Source organism: Zingiber officinale, chromosome 5B (genome assembly GCF_018446385.1).
Source record: "Zingiber officinale cultivar Zhangliang chromosome 5B, Zo_v1.1, whole genome shotgun sequence".
NCBI classification, from domain to species: Eukaryota; Viridiplantae; Streptophyta; class Magnoliopsida; order Zingiberales; family Zingiberaceae; genus Zingiber; species Zingiber officinale.
Window position 1 is genome coordinate 37,361,161 of NC_055995.1, and position 20,317 is coordinate 37,381,477.

Sequence of the window (20,317 nt, forward strand, 5' to 3'; positions counted from 1 at the left end):
GCTTGGTGGTGGTGGCCGGACCTCTACTTCTAATGGAGAATTCTTGGTGGTCGAATCTAGCTTGGAGAAGAAGGAGCTTGGTGGTTCTCGTCTCGGAAGATCGTTGCCCACACAACGTCCGAGATAAGAAGAGGAATACGGTAGAAGATCAAGAGGTTATTTTGCTTACAAAGAAAGGTATAACTAGTAATTGTTTTTTGCATCATACTAGTTTTCTTTGTATAGTTATTTATGGAAATACCAAACACAAGAGGCTTCTTTTTCGAATTTGTGATTCGATTGTTTTTTTTGATTAATCTAGAGTTATTTAAGGAAATAAATATTAGCTTTCCTTAAAAGATTTTGCCTAGGAGGTGGTGGTTGCTCCCATATCCAAGAAGGCCATGTGCCTCGCCATGCAGTCCTGAAAGCCAATTTTGGAAATTAATATTTATAGAATTAATAACTTAGGTAGATTTGAATCAATAGTGTTAAGTTCCGCTTGCGATTCAAAATCTAAACCATTAAGAACAGATAAGTTAAATTTGGAATCAATGATGTTAAGTTCCGTCTGCGATTCCTAATTTAACTTCTAAAGAACACGATAGGTTGTTTAAGGAAAGGTTCGACACTTGTACAAAAAAATTTTGTACAGTGGAACATCTGATTTTCTTAGGGTAACCAACAATTTGTATCAGAACTAGGGTTTGCCTCTGTGTGTTTGGTTTTGAATAGGTTATCTTGTAATACGTAATTTAGTCGGGATAATAGTAGGATGTCTTAACTTTGTGGTTCTGACTCCATTATTATGGCATATTTTATTAGTGTAAATTAGACCCTTGGACACGTCGAGGCATTTAATTGTGTGCGTGATTGTAAAATTAAAATTTGTATTAGTTATTAGGTTTTACATTTTGTTCGATCTAGAATATATATACCTTTATGGAATATAGGATCGATGTATGTAAATTCTATTTTTGTCGCGAATTGTATCCTTGCGAGGCGTGATACTATTTGAGGACCAGAGGCGCAGCGGAATAAGAAGCAAGATAGATGCGACGACTAGACCCGATTGCGGTGGCTAAAGATGGCAACAGCTAGGGTTGGCAGCACACAGAGGACAGTGATGGAAGAAGCCATAATAGTTGGAAAATTATATTTCTATATTTATTCTTTTATTTACTGTGATGTGTGTGATGTGTGCTTGTATGGTTAAAATTCCTCACCTTAAATAACTAAGTGGGAGAGAGATTAGTAAATAAATTCCATGGTCTCCATTACTGGTTTGTAAGTGATGCAACAAACTTGCGTGTTGGCTCTGAGTGACTCCCTCCACAACGGATGAGTTTGTTTACAGATCACTAGATCAAAATTCCTTTATGGATGGTTATAGGAAATTATTTAGGAGCGTGTGATCTTCTCCAATTGAAGGGGTGCAATCCTATTTAATGGACTAAGTATCAAGTAATGGTATACACTTAGACATATTTAATAGTATCCTCCCCAACGGAGTCACTGCTATCACTTGTGTGACCAAAGGGAAACCAACTATTAATTTGTCATAAAACTAGGGTGACAAGATAATAAAATTAATGGGTTAAAATCCCTCTTACAAATGATTGATTTTGTATACGTCCACACTAACATGACATACAAAATTTAACGGTGTTTGAGATAATTTTATTTGTCATAAAGTTAGGTTGACAAGATAGTTAATGGGTAAAACCCTCCTCTTACAAATGATGATTTTGTATACGTCCACACTAACGTGGCATGCAAAATTCACGGTGTTTTGAGGTGTTGGTAAATTTAAATAGTATTGTTAGACGAATCAATATTATTTTAAATTTAGAGTCTTGACCAAATATTTGATCAAAGACAGATCAACTATTAATTTTATTTGTCATAGGTTGACAAGATAATAAAATTAATGGATAAAATCTTTTTTTAGAATTTGTATACGTCCACACTAACGTGGAATACAAAATTCACGGGGATTTTGAAATGTTGGTCTTGACCAAATAATTTTGTGATTCTTAGGTTTTCAAATGTTAGTCAATCCCCTAGTTGTTATATTATAAAATAGACTTAGTAGTCCCAATTGTAATGATTGGAAAACTTGGACATTAAGGTAGACTGTCCTCACAAAATTGAGAACAATAACGGTGTATTTTATTAGTTGTTGAAACATATTTAGTGGTGTTATCTACCGATTGCAGTGTGTGAATCGAGGAACCGATTATGTCTGATTAATTCAGAGGTTCGAGAAAATTCGGACTATATAAATCACCGTCCACATGGGCATCTTTGTAAAAGTAGCGGTCATTGCGATGGGAGATGTTTATCCTTTGATAGGAATAAAATATGGATTATTAAAAATTGTCTTTCGTCTTAAATTTAGAAAGAACCCGATTTCGGTTTCTAAATTATTAAATAATAGATATTCTCTCTTTTGATATGAACTTGTTATCGAAAAAATAGGGAAGTTATACATTGCAGTGCGTTGGTTGACAATTTATAATCGATAACTCCACGATGCGATAAATGGAAATTAACACATTTTCTAACTTTAAGAAAGTAACCGAAATGACGATCATATTTTGGCATCGAGGCTAGGTTATATTAACTGGTAGGATTCAAGGATAATAACGATGAACTCTTGAGTTCGTTGGTGAGTAAATCTTTCAATCTGAGTCTTACTTGGAAGAAAAATAACGAAGCTTTTAAAGGGGTATAGAGCCAAGATATATTGGAATTGGTTCGTTTTGATTTGTGTAGACCTTTGTTATCCGGTGAGAGGTTGTTTGAATATTCGTCTCCTTTATGAGCGGTATTCGAGATAAGGATACGTTACTTGACTGCCACAGTCAAGTGCTTTGATTAGTTCGAAGAATATTAGGGCGGCGTGGAATGCGTCAGTAAAAGTGTCGAATCTACTGGTGAAATCGTAGTAACAAGTACCTCTTAGAAGAGTTTAGGAGTCACTTATCAAAAATCGGGATTCAATCCCAACTAACTGCACTTGGTACTTCCCAACAGAATGGTGTAGTAGAAAGAAGGTATAAAGCTCTTATGGAATAATTAGATCGATGATGAGTTATTTAGAAAATTATCAAATTCATTTTAAGGATATACACTGAAAACGGAAGTGAACATAGTACCTTCTAAGTCAGAACTCTCTACTCCCACAGAATTGCAGAATAGGCGTAAGCCTAGTCTGAAGCATATTCGGATTTGGGTGGTCTAGCACGTGAGAGACACTGAAAAATTGGACATGAGTTCACTTGTTTGTGAGTTATCCTAAAAAAATGAAAAGAGGTTTGTAGTCCTTAAAATCGGAAGGTCATTGTTGGCACCAATGCTCGATTTTAGAAAAGGACTATACTATAAACCACAAGCCCCATGAGTAAAAATTGTTCTTAAGGAAATTAAAGGACACATCTAACCTAGTACCAATTGTACAAGATGAAATATCACAAGAAACTGCAACACGTATCCTGAATGATACCTGATTGCAGAAAGTACCTCATCGTAGTGGAAGGGTTGTTAGGCGACTAAAAGATTCATGTTTTGGGAGTCTTTGGACTCGATCCACGGAGGACGTGAACTTGATCTCGGACGTATAATGAGCACTCCAAGATAAAATCGGCGTCTTTGCGAAGAATCTGAATTAGAATATGTATTACAATAAAATCAGAGCTTATAGAACCACCAAATGGTGTAAAAGCTATTTGGTGTAAATAGGTCTACAATAGGAAAAGAGAGATAGACAGGAAGGTGGAAACTTTCAAAGCAAGGCTTGTTAAAAAAGGAAACTTTTTCGCTGGTAGTCATGCTTAAGTCTATCCGGATTCTTTTATCTATTACTTCTCATATGGACTATGAGATTTAGCAAGTGGATGTCAAGACAGCTTTCCTTAATGGAAGTCTTGAAGAAAACATCCATGTAAAGCAACCAGAATAGTTCATTGCAAAGAGCATCTTGTGTATAAGCTCAATCAGTCTATGGACTGAAGTAAAGCTTCAAGGTTTTGGAACATCCGGTTTAATAAAGTAATCCAAACCTATGGATTTATTTTATAACCGAATGAGTTTTGTGTATACAAGAAATGTGATAGAAACGTGGTGATATTTCTTGTACTATACGTAGATAACATTTTTAGTAGTTGGAAACAATATCAAAGTGTTGTCAGAAGTAAGGGTATAGTTGTCCAAACAATTCGATATGAAGGACTTAGGAGAATGCATATATTCTTGGGATCAAAGGGATCGCAAGAAAAGAATATATTTTACTTATCCCAAGCTTCATATATTAAAGAATCCTTGCTCGTTTTAGCATGCAGAACTCCAAGAAAAGGTTTCTTACCTTTTAGGCATGGAGTAGCTTTATCTAAAGAGATGCCTCTGAAGACATCAAAGTAGATAGAAGAAATGAAGGCAGTTCCTTATGCTTAGGCTATCGGAAGCCTAATGTATGCTATGCACGAGATCAGAAATCTGTTTTGTCGAAGACATAGTTAGCGAATATCTAGTAACCACAGACAAGGACATTGGATTGCGGTCTACGGTAAAGCATATATTAAAGTACCTTAGAGACACTAGAGATTATATGCTAGCTTACAAGGCAGATAATTTGGTCTCTGTGGGTTACATGGATTTTAACATTCAATCGGAAAGAGACAATAGTAAGTCAACCTCGGGGTTTTGTGTTTACTTTAGGAGGTAAAGTCATAACTATGGAAGAATGATAAGCAAAAGTGCTTTTTCGGACTCAACCATAGAAGCTGAGTAAGTGGCAGCCTCTGAGGCAGTCATAGAAACTGAATGACTCAGTAACCTCAAGAAGGACTTAGATATGATTTCTGGTTTATCCAAAGATTATTACAATTTATTGTAATAATAGTGGTCTGATATGAACTCGAAGAAACCATGGGTTTATAAAGCGAGTAAACCTGATAGAGTCAAGTACCACGATACGAAATCGTATAAACGAGGAGAAGTTGTTGCCGCCTAGATTGCATCAGATGATGACCTATAGATCTTTTCACTAAGGCCCTTAAGGCAAGAGCTTTTGATGGGCATGTTGAAGGGTTGAGAATCAGATATATGGCAGCAGATATGGCAGCTTAGTCTTTTAGTATAAGTGGAAGATTGTTGGAGTGTATACTAAAAGCCTAGCTTTTGTATAAACATTTATAAGAATCAATTGGTCAAGTGTCTACATTTATATATACCAAATGTAGATATTCAATTAATTTATATTGTAGATAACATAGTGTGTGGTGTCACACACAGAAGATCATGTTATAGGTTCATTATAAATTATAAACAGTAGCTCACGATTAAGATGGAAAGGAACAAACCATTGGAATAATTATAGTGTAATTAGGTATTAGTTTATCTTGACTAATAGATTACACTAGTACACTCTAAGTATATTGAGTAGGACCATTTAAGGTAAGTTCTTTTTATACTGATTTAATAAAAGAACTAGACCTTAGTTATTATGGAAGTGTGTGCTCTTAATCCTAATATAATAACAAGCACATATATTTAATATTTATTTCTTTGACTTATCAAAGGGTGAGATTTAGCTCGATAAATCAAAATGCCCGATAAGTTGGGAAATGATGTTACTTATAATGTGACTTGTTGATTATAGAAGGAAATTGTGTCCTAATAATCTAGGTTGATAATGTCCCCAAGAGGAACTCATAAAGATTGTCATGTTAAACTCTGCAAGTGGACTTAGTCCGACATGATGATAAGGTTGAGTGGTACTACTCTTGGACTAAGATATTAATTAAATGAGTTGTCAGTAACTCACTTAATTAGTGGACATTCGACATCTTAAACACAAGGAGACTAAAACACTCATAATAAGAAGGAGCCCAAAAATATAATTTGGGATTGGTGCGATAGTTCAATAATAATTCTTTAGTGGTATGAATTATTATTGATGAAGTTAAGTTGTGTATTCGGAGCGAACACGGGAAGCTTAATTTCATCGGGAGACCAAAATCAATTCTCCTCTCGGTCCCTATCGTAACCTCTTGTATATAGAGATTTATACACACCACATACCCACCTTCTTATCCATCCTAATGGGGCCGGCCAAGCTAGCTTGGAACCCAAGCTAGGGTCGGCCAAGACCAAGTGGATGAGCCAAGTTGGTGGCCGGCCAAAGCTTGGGTCCCAAGCTTAGGTGGTCGACCACTAGAATATTTAAAAGGATTTTTATTAAAATTATTTCTTATGTGGATATCATGGTTTTAAAAGAGAGTTTAAAATTTAATTTTTCCTTTTATAGCTTTCTACAAAAGATTAAGAAAAGATTTGAAATCTTTCCTTATTTGTAGATTGAAAGGAGATTTTAATTTTGAGAAAACTTTCCTTTTTAACCATGATCATAATTTAAAAGAGAGTTTTAAAAATTAAATATTCTTTTCTACAAAAGATTAAGAAAAGATTTGATATCTTTCCTTATTAGTAGATTGAAAAGAGATTTTAATTTTTAGAGATAACTTTCCTTTTGGAAATTATCCACATGTTTAAAAGAAAGATTTTAATTTATAAAATTTCCTTTTTATAACCCACCATGAAGGAAAAAATTATTGGAGAAATTTTTTTTAAAATTTCCGAAAACAAATTAGGAAGTTTTAATTTTTGTTTTAATTAAAACTCTCCTTGTTTTGGGGAAATAAGTGGTCGGCCATTGATATTAAGAAAAAAAAATTATTTTAAATTAAATAATTTTTTCTTTTTTATGGCAAAGGAATTAAGGAAGTTTTTATTAAAATTTCCTTATTTGCCAAGAACAAGGAATATAAAAGAGGGGGTAGAGGTGCCTTCATGGTGAAGAACTTTATTCTTTTCTTCCTCTCTTTTTCTCCTTGGTGTGGCCGGCCCTTAGAGGTTCTCCCTCTCCTCTTCTCTTCTTCTCTAGTGGCCGGTTTTATCCCCTCTTGGAGCTCTTGATGGTGGCCGGTTCAAGCTAGGAGAAGAAGGAGAGAAAGGAGGTTTTGTTTCTTGCATCCCTTGGAGCTTGGTGGTGGTGGCCGGACCTCTACTTCTAATGGAGAATTCTTGGTGGCCGAATCTAGCTTGGAGAAGAAGGAGCTTGGTGGTTCTCGTCTCGGAAGATCGTTGCTCACACAACGTCCGAGATAAGAAGAGGAATACGGTAGAAGATCAAGAAGTTATTTTGCTTACAAAGAAAGGTATAACTAGTAATTGTTTTCCGCATCATACTAGTTTTCTTTGTATAGTTATTTATGGAAATACCAAACACAAGAGGCATATAATTCTAGAGTTTTCGAAATAGTTTTTTCGAGTTTGTGTTTTCTTCTTTTTCGAATTTGTGATTCGATTGTTCTTTTTGGTTAACCTAGAGTTATTTAAGGAAATAAATATTAGCTTTCCTTAAAAGGCTTTGCCTAGACGGTGGTAGTTGCTCCCATATCCAAGAAGGTCATGTGCCTCGCCATGCAGTTCTGGAAGTCAATTTTCGAAATTAATATTTATGGAATTAATAACTTTGGTAGATTTGAATCAATAGTGTTAAGTTCCGCTTGCGATTCAAATCTAAACCATTAAGAACAGATAAGTTAAATTTGGAATCAATGATGTTAAGTTTCGTCTGCGATTCCTAATTTAACTTCTAAAGAACACAATAGGTTATTTAAGAAAAGGTTCGACACTTGTACAAAAAATTTTTGTACAGTGGAATCGGTACGATTTTCTTAGGACTAACCAACACCAGCGGCGATCGAAATCGGCACCAAAGGCGTCCCAGTCTCAACGCCGTCGTAGGCAGCGTCGGAGCTGCGAGACACCTCCGACGGCGCCGAAAGAGTTGGGACGCTTCCGGAGGCGTCGGAAGCGTCCACGACGCCTTCGGCGCGAGACAACACCTACAACGTCGAAGGCGTCGCGGAACGCCTCCGGCACCCGCGAAAACGTCCAACAACGCCTCCGGTACTACAGGACGCGTTCGGCGATGCTTCGGCTCCACCGGACGCGTCCTCGTCCTCCCCCACGATCCGTCGCGCCTCGTGGTAAGTGTGATATTTTGAACAGATTTTTATAAACCCTAATTAAATTATCCTAATAAAATATATAAAAATATATATTTAAAATTAAAATAAATTTTATTAATTAATATTCTAAAAATTTATTTTTTAATTTCATTTAAAAAATTTAATAATTCTATTTATATTCTATTTTTTATTATTTTGTATTATATTAAATTTCATTTAAAAATTCTATAAAAAATTTTAAAAAATGATAATAACTTAGATTTATATTTTGATAATTTTTTATTATTTTATATTTTTTTACTTGATATTTTTTAATATTTTAAATATATATTATTTAATTAATAATTAATTAAATGAATAAATAGTTAATTTATATAATTATTATATATCTTTCTATTAATTTATATACTTATTATTATAGATAGATCAATTTTAATTAAATTATTGATAGATCAATTTTATTTAAAAAAAATTATATTTAATTATTTTTTCTAACAATATCAAGTTGTTCAATAATTGAGAATTTATACAAAATCAATATACAACTTATTTTTATACACACCATAAACATATTTATCTTATAATTACTATATATAAATAAAAAAAATACTGAAACCGTATCGGCACGTTCCGGTCTGAGAGCCGATCCCACCTAATGGGATAAAGCTTAATTTTTATTTTATTCTGCTATATGCTCAACTTTTATTTTTTAAAAAATTAAAATAGAAAAAACGGAAAATTATCCACAAATCAAACACCTAATTCTTTGTGACTAACAACATTGTTGAATACCAAACATTGATTAATAAGACTCATTTTGACCGAAAAAACATTAGCAAGCCATTTGGGTGTTTAATATCCTTAGCTTGTGGTGAAACAAGAGAGGATTTGAAGTGAAGGAAACTATATGCTAAGGATAATTCACTTTCCAATTTCACAATCATAGTTTCTAAGGAAGTAAGACAAGAGACCAAATTAGAATAAGTGAACACGCCTAATGCATAACATTTTATAGGCAAAGTAGAAGGATGACAATGTTTGGTTGATGAGATCATAGCTTATCTTTGAAACAATGCACTCTCAAAGAGAAGGGTAGGTTATGCTATAAAAGTTTATAGCACTTCAAGCTAGGGTGAACAAATATACTTTGATAAATGAGGTTACTATGTAAGAAGGCAATTTCATTTATGTAGCTACAATGTTTGCACCCTGAAGGTGTAGGTTTTAATTCCAAGAAGGATATATGAAAAACACATTAGAGTCAAAGATTTAGTACCCAAATCAATTGGATCTCTTATTATAGGGTTGAAGATGTTGATTTGGTGAAGTACGAAATTGTGGTTTGCTAGGGTTCCACATGAACAACATTGATTTAAGCGTACTAGACTATGTATGGTCCTTCTATTAATGAGGTGTTGATATTTTAAGTTCATTTAAGAATGGGAAATAATTAAAAAAATATATATTTCTAATTATACGAATGGACCACTTCTCAAAGTGGGTTAAAGCTTAATCAATTAAAACAATCTCAAGAAACAATTTCTTATGAAGAAACACTAACACTCTAAATGAGTTTCCTAGGATAATTGTCATGATTAATGATGAAAAATCCAATAAGTTCAAGTTCAAGAATTCTATGGAATATGGCATAGTTTTATTCATTCATAGAACATGTGCAAACAAAAGCAACCACCGAATTATGTTGGAGGTTATAAAGAATAGACTTGTGGGCTTTAGAACTAACAAGGGGGAGGTGCTTCCATCCTATAGTCAAATAGGACCATTCTACAGACTTCTTTCAAGACTGCAAACTTTGATCAAAAAGAAATGGAATCCGCAAACTAAACCTAGTTTTGTGAGAGTCAATCTGGAAACAAACCCAGGGGCAAATTAATCAAAACTAGGCTGAGAATAATCAAAATGTTATATGAGGCATTTACTTTTGAATAGTGAATTGTATGAGTCATAAAGCCTTGAGAATTACTTCTAGTGCATGTTGACTGTGATTAATCGTGATTGGCACTAAGAAATGAAGACGTCAATTAATTAATGAAACAAGAGAAGATAGCATCCAATTGGGACTGCTTATATATGGTCATTATTGAGGTGTATCCAAAAACATACAGGCTAAGCACTGGAGGGAAAAAATTATCACGGACCTGGAATATAACAAAACTGATAAAGTTGTATGCTTAAATTTTGTAAATTTTAGAATATTATTTTAGGTTTGGATAGACATTTGGACTCAGTCATCTAATCAAGAGAAGCTTTGAATTAAGGCTGTTTACCATTTGAAGTATTCATCTTTATGTATCATAAAAGAAATCCTTGAAGCATGTGATAATAAGCTATCAAATGACTTGAGCAAACAAGTTGACCAATCTAGTTGAGATGAAAATATGGTACTGAGTTCAAACGATCTGATTTTATGCATTGACTAGATTAAAATGGCAAATGGAGAGTCTCTCATATGTCCCTACCAAATTTTAAAAAAAAGGGGGGGATGAGCTATTAAGTTGTAATGGGAAAGTCAAAGAGCGTTCTTAGGTACCTACCAAACATGAAAGAGGATAAGCTATTAAACTGTAAAAGATAAATGGGGAAACAATCTTAACTGGTAAAAGAATGAGCTATTAAGACAGAGCGTGGTGAGAGTATGAATCTTAGGTCCCTACCAAAATTGAAAATCCATGGGACAGAACAAGTGAAAATATTGTCCTCATAGAAGAAATTCCATTTAGCAAGAAATGTCACCTTGTGATATTGTCTCCACAGAATATATAGCATTTAGCAAGTAACGCCACAGGATGGCATTCCTAATGCAAGGAGGGGAAAGAAGTACCGCATCAAGAAACTCTCGGAAGAAAGTAAGACAGTTAGGGGAAGACTGTAAGCTCTGTCTTGATTGAAAGAATCTATTAGGAAACTACTCTAGGATAAAGTAATTTTAGAGAGAATCTTTTAGCAAGTTTGACCTCGTTAACAGTGGAAGGTTTTGAGATAGTCCTTATACTAGTTATGTTCACCTCTCAAGATTCAAGGAGTCTGTCTTGGTAGTCCACAGTTTAATCAAAGGGAGCTGCAAATCCTACAGTTCTACCAAAGTGGGTCAACATGACTTTAATTTGAGCTAGGTAGGTGATAAGAGGGCAACTTGACTGATCTGTGAAAAGCCTTGATTAAACTACAGAAAAAGGGAATCTTAAGGTACGTAGTGGTCAAGAGGAAAGAACAACTGCAATATGATTAGAAAAACAAAAATTAAAACTCAAAACACGAAGAGTAAGAAGCGACACCTATGACAATCAGAGTAAACTGAACTAGGAGCAGAGTGGTTTGGAGAGGTTAGGGAGCATTAAAGAAAAAGTAATTTTTTGAACCCCATGCACCTTTATTTATACAACAACAACAACTACTACTAAGCCTTTAACCCACTAAGTGGGGTCGGCTATATGAATTCTCCTACGTCGTTGGACTCAATCTCTTACTATATCCTCTTCTATATTTAAAGGCACCTAAATTTATAGAAAAAGAAAATTTTTAGGAAAGAGGAAAAGAGCTAGTGGGGAATTTTGCTGAGGAAAAGTAAAAAGTGGAGATGGGGTGCTGGATTTCATATCAAATTTTACAAAAATTCTAGTAAATTGCAATATGAAGAGTAGTGACTAATATAAGGATATTAACCTTCAAACCCAACTATTGCCAAATCTACGACAGATGGCGTAGATGGTGGTGTGATCCAAGTGTGAGAATAAGGATCAATATGGGACCTTGTTTTAGATGGTGGTCAATGTATGTAGGGTAAACTTTGCGAAGTAACAAGGTTGCCCAAGAAGCACCACGTGTCCCCAGGTACAGCTCGATATTGAAGGATCAAGGTGGTGAATGGACAAACAAACCAATATTAGTATTTGATAATTTATTTATCCTTTTTAGTAATTTGCATCTTTAATAGTCTTAGATTTAGAACATAGAACATAAGAATGTTCGCTCAATGAAGATAGTAGATATAATGATTAGAAGAAAAATTAATATTTTGTATCAAAAGAACTTAAATTTGAAAATTGTAACCAAGAGTATACTTGGAGAGTCAAAAGAATATGGACCACCAAGTAAAAAATCTCAGTGATGGAACGAGAAAATACAAGAGAAAGTAAAGGAAAAAAAACAGACTATAAGTTATTATACACTTGTAACTTAAAGCGGCCAAGAAAACTTTAAAAAATGTGCAATAACTAAGAAAGAGGCCAAAAAAGCGATGAGTGAAGCCAAGAATATAACTTTGAAATGCTTATATCAACACCTAGATACAAAAAAAAAAAGAAAAAGACATCTATAAAATAATTAAAGCGAGAGGGAGGAAGACACAAGTTCTTACCCAAATAAGATGTATTAAAGATGAATATAATGATGAGGAAATAAAAGAGGTATTTTCATTAACATTTTAATAAAAGTTTAGATGATCAATTTAACTTAAGTTATTTAAATAGGTTAGAGGAGTACAGAAATTCAAAAGGAAAACAGACTTCAAATGAGATGCAAAATAAAAAAGTGGTTGGATTAGATAATATTCCGATAGAGGTATGAAAGTACTCGTCTCCAATAAAGGTATTGAAAGTGACTAGGGAAGCAGAGTATTACATAAATTACGAAGTTATTCGATCTAATATTGAAAATGAAAAAACATTTAATTAGTAGAGGATACGCAAATTATTCAATCTAATATTGAAAATGAAAAAGATATTTCATCGGTAGAGAGTAAATACTCTATTGATGTACAAACAAAGGAGATATGCAAAATTGTATGAATTATAAGAGTATTAAGCTAATGAATCATACCATTAAATTTTAGAAAAAAATGATAAAAAAAACTAAGGAGACCACAGTGATAGAAAATCAAATTAAATCCATGCCTAGAAGATCGACAATAAAAGTTGTATATCTTCTCAAACAACTAATTGACAATTTTCTAAAAAAAAGAAATAAGACTTACACATAGCATTCATCGACCTAAAAAAACTTATGACAAAATCATGAGGGAAATTATGCGAAAAATTCTAGAAAAGAAAGGTATTAGCGTAACGTATATTGAAATAATTAAGGACATATGTGAGGATATAATGACAAGAGTCAAGGTTCTAGACGGATTAATAGAAGTGTTTTCTATACAAATAAGATTACATCAAGAATCAATTCTAAATCTCTATCTTATTACACTAATGATGGATGAACTCACGGGACACATCTAAGACATGATGTCATAGTACATATTGTCTACAAATAATATTATTTTGATAGATAAGACATATGAAGGAGTATATATTACGCTCAAATCTTGGTAGCAAACATTATAAATGAAAGATTTTAGATAGTGTTGTAAATGGCGGTAGGCAGTGGGGAATGGTAGTGATCGCCTACTCCCTCGAACACCTAGACAATTGAATTTTTTTACTATTTTATACATAATATTAATAAAAACTAATAACCATATTAAAAACTAAATATAAAATATATTAACTAAAAAAAAGTTAATCTAAATATTTTTAAAATATATATATATATAATATTTTTTTAAATATATATCAAATTAATAGGATAATTCTATTAGGCTTTAATTAAGCCTATTTAAATTATCTCAATCATAAATGAGAGTTGATTAAAATTATTAATCTAAAGTTTCGATTAAATTCTAAGCTCAAACAAAAAAAAAGCATTCGGCTTCAATGCAACGTGTCGCCAAACCAAGGCAACACATCGCCAAACTCGAGCAACGCATTCGGACTCATCGTCTAACCCGGAAGCGTCGCCCGAGCCTGGCGACGGGCCCAGAAGCATTGCCCAAGCCTGACGACAAGCCCGGACTATTGGTGCGAAAAGCACCAGACGATCGAACCTGTATTTTGATTATGTAAAAAGGTTCAAAGTTAAGGTTATTTGTTGTCTGACAAGTTTGAATGAGATTGCAGGACAGTCCTAAGTGTTCTTAGGCAAAAGCCCTAACTGCGGTTAAGCAGGTGGAAAACCCTAGGGGGTGGTAACCCTAGCTCCTAGGAGTGGTAACCCTAGGCGGAAAGTCTTGGCGGGTCGAGCGCTTCGAGCAAAATCCTAGAGTCGAGGACTCTAGGTTGAAATCCTGGTGGTCGCGGACCGGGTGGAAATCTGGACGGGTCGTGGAGCGGGCGTCCAACATGAAGACCGGAAGCTTCGGGCGCTAAGTAAAAGTCCAGTCGGTCTAGAGAACCGGTCTAGCAACAGGTAAACTCTCCTGAGAGGAGTAAATGAGGGCACGTTCCCCGGTGAGAGAACAGCAGGCGTCGATTCGACCTAGGATTTCCGGAGGTGAAATCCAAAGTCAGAACCGAAAAGTCCAAAGACTGTCAAAATAACTTACTATTTCATATTTTATTGTGCTAACTTTATTCTGCAGGATATATTTGGTATTTTGGACTAACGCATCTTGCAATGAGTGAAAAGGGCTTAAAACCTCGAATAAACAATCCCCGAGGCGCCCTCCATGGAGTTTAGAAGCGCCTCGGGTGCATTAGTCGAAGACTCCGCATAGCAGGGCAAAAGGCGCCCTCCAAGGCTGCTGGAGGCACCTTGGACGCTGGATGGAGGGTGCCCTCCGTGGAGCTTAAAGGCGCCTTCGGGTGGATAAGTAGCGGGAGCTGCGGAGTTTATCGACGCTATGAATTCGAATAAAAGTCCTGGAGACGCCTCCTATGGAGGTTGGAGACGCCCTCAATGGGCTACTTAAGGCAGTCTCGAGCAGAGGCTAAACAAGACTTGATTTCAGTAATCTTTCTACTGCGCACTGCTCAAAGGACGATCCGACAAAGCCGTAACTCGACTCCGACAACCGGAAGCTTTAAATTCTCTTTTCTTATTTGTCAATATACTTTTATTTATTGCATTTAAAGTGTACTTTGATTTGTAAATTTCCGAAGCTATAGTGATTGCCCATCAAAAACACTCTTACGTGCTGGCCTTGGAATAGGAGTCGCTACAGGCTCCGAACCAAGTAAAATCTTGGTGTTTGTGTTTGATTTTTATTATTCCGCTGTGTATCTTTGATCGATTATTTCAAAACGAAAATGAAAGTCACGAGCGTTATTCACCCCCCCCCCCCTAGCTCTTTTCGATCCTACACAGACAAGTCGTCCGGGCCCGACGACGTGTTTGAAGCCGAAACATGAAACTAAGAGTTAGGTTTTTCGTTTGTGTCACCACCTAAACCACCACCTTTCGCAAATGCAGTGTGGTTGAGACCCACCTCCCGCCTAAGCGGCTACCTCAACTGCCATTTAGAACATTGGTTTTAGACTTATTAAAATAAAAACAGAATACATGAAATCTACATTTAGCAATATTAGACATGGTAAGGCAATTGTTAAAATAGGAGATAACAAGCTACTTATAGCTAAGGGCTTAAGTATTTAGTATCATTTTTATAAAAGGATAGGAAAAGTTGAAAGAAATGTCGTACATAGAATATAAGCAACATGGTGGAAATAAAGGAGGATATTAGGTATTCTTTATGATCGTAAAATACGAATAAAATTTAAAGGAAAGTTTTAAACGACGGTTAGATATACTATGTTATATGGAACTGAATGTTAGGTTATAACTCGAGCACAGGAACAGAAGATGAGAGTGATGTACGGACATACGAAGATGAACATATACAATAGCAATAACCAAGTCTTATCTCACTAGGTGGGGTCGAGGTTGCATCTATTGAGAAAAAACTTCAAGAGACATTTAAAATAGTATAGACATGTATTTAGACGATCAATTAATGCTTCAGTTAGACGATGTGAAACTATGATAAATACGCACATTAAATGAGGAAGACCAAAGAAGACTTGGTTAGCAACAATAAAATAATATAAATTTTATTTAAATATAAATAATGATATAGTAGAGGATGGAGACTAATGGTATAGGAGGATCCATATAGCCGACTCACCTAATGGGATAAGTTTGATTGTTATTATTGTTTAGTAACTTGACATCTAACTTACCTTTCATAACTTTCTTAACTTTTCTTGGTGATAGATGTCATGAGATTCAATGAAGGGAAAAAAATACTTAATAGACATCAAATAGTTGGAAAACACAATTTGATAATGATGATGATGATTATAAAATGAATTTGAAAGACAAAATAACAAGAAAGACTGCAACTTCTTTTAATGGTCTAACCCTAACCTAATTTGAAAACAAATTCTCTATTTCCTACAAACTTGGTAAATAAATAACCTATCCCCAATCTAAACATATATTGCAAAAAAATAACAATAATTATCTAGTTTGCTATCACTTAACCAAAATAAAATTTATCAACTTTTGAAAACCGATAAAATTTAAAGCTTGATAGATTAAAATTCCTAATTCTAAAATTTCTAGTTTTTCCCCGTCTCTCTCCCACCAAAGAAAACTCAACTCATGACAAGTTATAGGAATCTCACTGTGTTGGCAACAATGTTGTGGCAAGGGTGGAAGAAACTATTTTCCACATTCTGTACGTCATGACATAAGGAATCATGTAGCTTCCTGATCTTGAAGCCACCACAAACACCATGATTCATCCCCGTCCAACTACAGCCATCTTCTCTTAACTTCTCATGACAATTTATCATCCTCAATTTTTCTCTTATCCTCACTGGTTTCTTTCTTTTCCAATTGTTCTCCATTTAAAAAATCTTCCTTAAACTTGATGAAGCCAAATGAGGAAGTAAGGAGGGAGATGGTGTCTCAGAATTGACCTGGTCACAAATGTTGAATCCAATTCATCATCATTGGTTTCGCCATGCCATAGTTCACTACTATAGGTCAATTCACAACACACTTTTTCAACACAAACAAACACTTCACAAGAACTTTTATATAGCATGTTGTTGTTTGGTGGTTGGTCTGATTGACACCTGCATGATTCTAGAAAAGAAAGGCAATAGATAAATGCCCAACGAGAATGAATTTTGTGAGGTAAAACAAGGATAGAGTGAAATGATGAAGAGCAGTAGTGTCCCAAGCCCCTCAAATTACGGCTTGGTGTGTCAACATTAATGGACCATTTCAGAAGGTTAGAAAGCATAAAATTTCACAAAAATGAATGAAATTTCAAATAGGTATAGAGAACATCAAATAATAAGCCACACATAGTCACACCTATTGACTTGCAAAAACAACAGAACATATAATGCTCATCAAATAGAAGCTCCAGCCAAAATAGAGTGAATTACTCATCGAAACTTTACAGTGGCAATTCAGAGATAAAGTGGATTAGAAGAAAATAACAATTGATAAGCCTGAAGGAAAACTGGCGAAGCAGGCCGAAAATAAAGCGAACAGAGAAAGGAAACCCTTCAACCAGATAAAACCATCCCATCGAACTAAACCCATCAGCAAAAGATAAGAAATACTAGAGTAACGAGAACAAAATAGCTCCGACTAGATCATGAGGTAACATTTTTCTTACCTCATCGACGAAACTGAGAACAATGCCTGCGAAAAAATGAAGAAAAAACACCAAAAAAAAACCTATAAAGGATGACGATAACACATAATGGCAAATCAATCTGATTCAAACTGTTGAAGAAGGTAAATCGAAAGGAAGAAGAGCGTTACCTTCAGCGCTGTCGGGCTTGGGCGGCATGTCGCTTCCCCGTCTCAACACCGCCTCTTTCGCACACCCACACTCTCTTTAATTCCCTCCAAAAGTGAAATGGTCCGGGACTCGAAGCACATTAACTAGATAGAATCGAAGGCCCAAATCTCATTCAAGGCCCAATTTTAAAAAGGGTGCAAAATATAATATGACATGCATTCAATCAACCTGGTCCACAAAGGGAGGCTGCCACATAGGAAGACTAGATTCACATGGCTAAGAAGACTATAAGTGATTAGTGGGTAATAGTTTGTGTAGGACTAAGTTGAGCTTTGCAAGTTCAAAAGTTGGATTTTGAGTTAGTTTTTTTATAAAAAAAAACTAGAAAAGGTGGTTCGAACCCAGGTTAAAACACATTCAAATGTAATTCTAATATATTTTTTATTAAGTTTATTTTTAGGAGCTATAGTCGAAAATCACTTCCCCTCAAGCGAGCATGAACTACAAGTACATATCAATGATGGACTGAAATGCTAGAGGAAAGTGTAAATAAGATCTAATTCTACTTCTCTTAAAAAGGCAATGAAGTTTACCGTCAAAATGAGTTAGCACGGAATGCATTACATTTTTGTTGAAACAAAGCTCCGGAAAGATTCTGTAAATGAAACTTGAACACCGAAAATGGACTCCAATTCAAAGAAGAGGATTGTGTCATTTAGACTTATGATGCTTACCAATAGTATTACCTTTGGCATTCGGTAGGATGATTGACACAGCGTAAGCTATTATATCTATTGATTTCCACATGAGTACCGAAAGTAATCTTCTATAACCTATTGATTCAAATAGAAATATTTAAAAATAAGAAAAACTCAACATTTCCAAAGAGGAAACGGCAGCAAAAAAATAATATTAATTAAAATTGTCTCAAAACAAATAAATAAGATGTTTATATAAATCCAAAATCCTAATTGTAAGACTAAAATATCTTAAATATCAAAAATATAAAAATAGTAAAAAAAAATCCTCAATTGTCTGAAGTCGATAAGGCAATTAAAGAGAAAGTAAATAAAATTAAGGAAATATGTGTAGGTCCACGTTAGGGTGACTAAAGGGAGGGTGAATATCCTCCTGCAAGTAAGAATCAACTATCTTTTGCTTTCTTTTTAGCAAAGACAACACACATTAATTAATTAGAAATAAAAAACATAAAATAATAATAAGAGGCAAGAACGATTTACTTGATTATAACCAGGAGGTTGTTAGTCCAAAACTTTGAAAATTCTACTAAAAATCTCCTTCTAGTAGAGTAGCCTCTTATAACAATAAAGTACAAAAAACTGGAGAGCAGTAAACAATAGAAATGAGTGTTGTACACAAGTGTTTTTTTAACTCGAGGTTCACGGCTCTATTTATAGCTCTCTTGGTCGAACTGACCATTTGGGATCAGTTATCGTGATCCATAGTTTATCAATCGACTGATCCTTTTGATAGGTCGATCGAATCTCTTGAGCTTGCCCGGCTTTGCATCCAGATTCGGCTTCTGTTCGGATAATTCATCGTTTGGTCGACCAAATATTTTTATCAATCGATCGATCCCCCCCCCCCCAAAAAAAACTTCGCTCGCTTGCCCGTTGCACTAAATATGCGTCTCCGATCTGGTGTTCGGTCAATTGAACAGAATGATTAATCGACGGAGAACTGACGGAGAACTGCTTGATCTCTGGATGAAAGAGGATGAATGCATGAGACGACCATTTTGTATAATGCATTGTCATTTGGGCTTAGTGGGATGGAAGACATCTTCCTTGGTCGAGGACCTTGGAAGAAATCAGCATACATGAGGTCTAGTGTGAGATGGGAAAATGGATCGGGCAAAATGTCAGGATACGATGGATAAGGAAAGATCCGGGTAGTTGAGGGACGCATGCGTAAGAAGCGAGAAAATATATTAAAATCAAACAACATATCCCTCGAAGCAACTCTAGTTTTAAAATGATATGCATCAATCTCACATAAATTATGATAAAATTCAATGTAAAGTGTGGGATTATATGCATGCCTACAGAGAACCAGACTGTCTAATGAGTAATGGTGTATAATATCGACTATTTCAGGACAGTAAGTTTGATAAAATGGTAGATCAAGGCATCTAGTACCCACAACTAAAAAAGTCTTGTTGGAAAAAGATTGATGCAGTCTTCTATGGAGAACCTAGGGTCATGGCTGGGATTTGAGGAGCTAGCCCCCTTTTGGGCAAGTTTACGCAGCTTTTCACTTAAAAAGAGGATAAAAAATAAGTAAATGTACGAGAAGAAAGAACTAAACTCCAATTCATACCGAGGCATGGCTTGTGAACGCAGAAACTCGAAAAATCACCGGATAGATGTGGAGAAATAGGAAAGGAGAGGTGTATGATAGATTTCGGTTCTGTGGGTGTTATATATGTTGATTCCGGTAAATTCCGGAGTATGCAAACTGATCGTCGAGGCTAGTGTTCGACACTATCTCCGTAAACGATATTGCTCCGCTACGGTGCTTAACGGATTGTTGCAATTCGTTCCCAAGATACAACGACGACAATCGTCTCGGAATCGTAGCACTCCGACTTCCGAGACCAGCGAACCTTCTCGTAGGCTTCTTGGACTCTTGAATGCACAAGATGAGTGAGTGAATACTTGAGGAAGAG

At 35.1% G+C, this 20,317-nt stretch overlaps 1 protein-coding gene across 2 annotated transcripts in view; it reads right to left on the reverse strand.

The window, feature by feature from the left end:
• LOC121987355 (homologous-pairing protein 2 homolog) overlaps positions 1 to 17,783 on the reverse strand; it is a 31,722-nt gene extending 13,939 nt beyond the window's left edge. Inside the window, exons 1-2 of one of the 2 annotated variants that reach the window (XM_042541194.1) lie at positions 17,649 to 17,783; positions 17,500 to 17,525 (exon numbers count right to left, since the gene is read on the reverse strand). In XM_042541194.1, the coding sequence (XP_042397128.1) occupies positions 17,500 to 17,525; positions 17,649 to 17,676 (54 nt within the window). In that variant the 5' untranslated portion in view covers positions 17,677 to 17,783. The remainder of the gene's footprint in view (positions 1 to 17,499; positions 17,526 to 17,648) is intronic. The other variant, XM_042541193.1, reaches the window with a different exon arrangement.
• Positions 17,784 to 20,317: the final 2,534 nt, after the last annotated feature.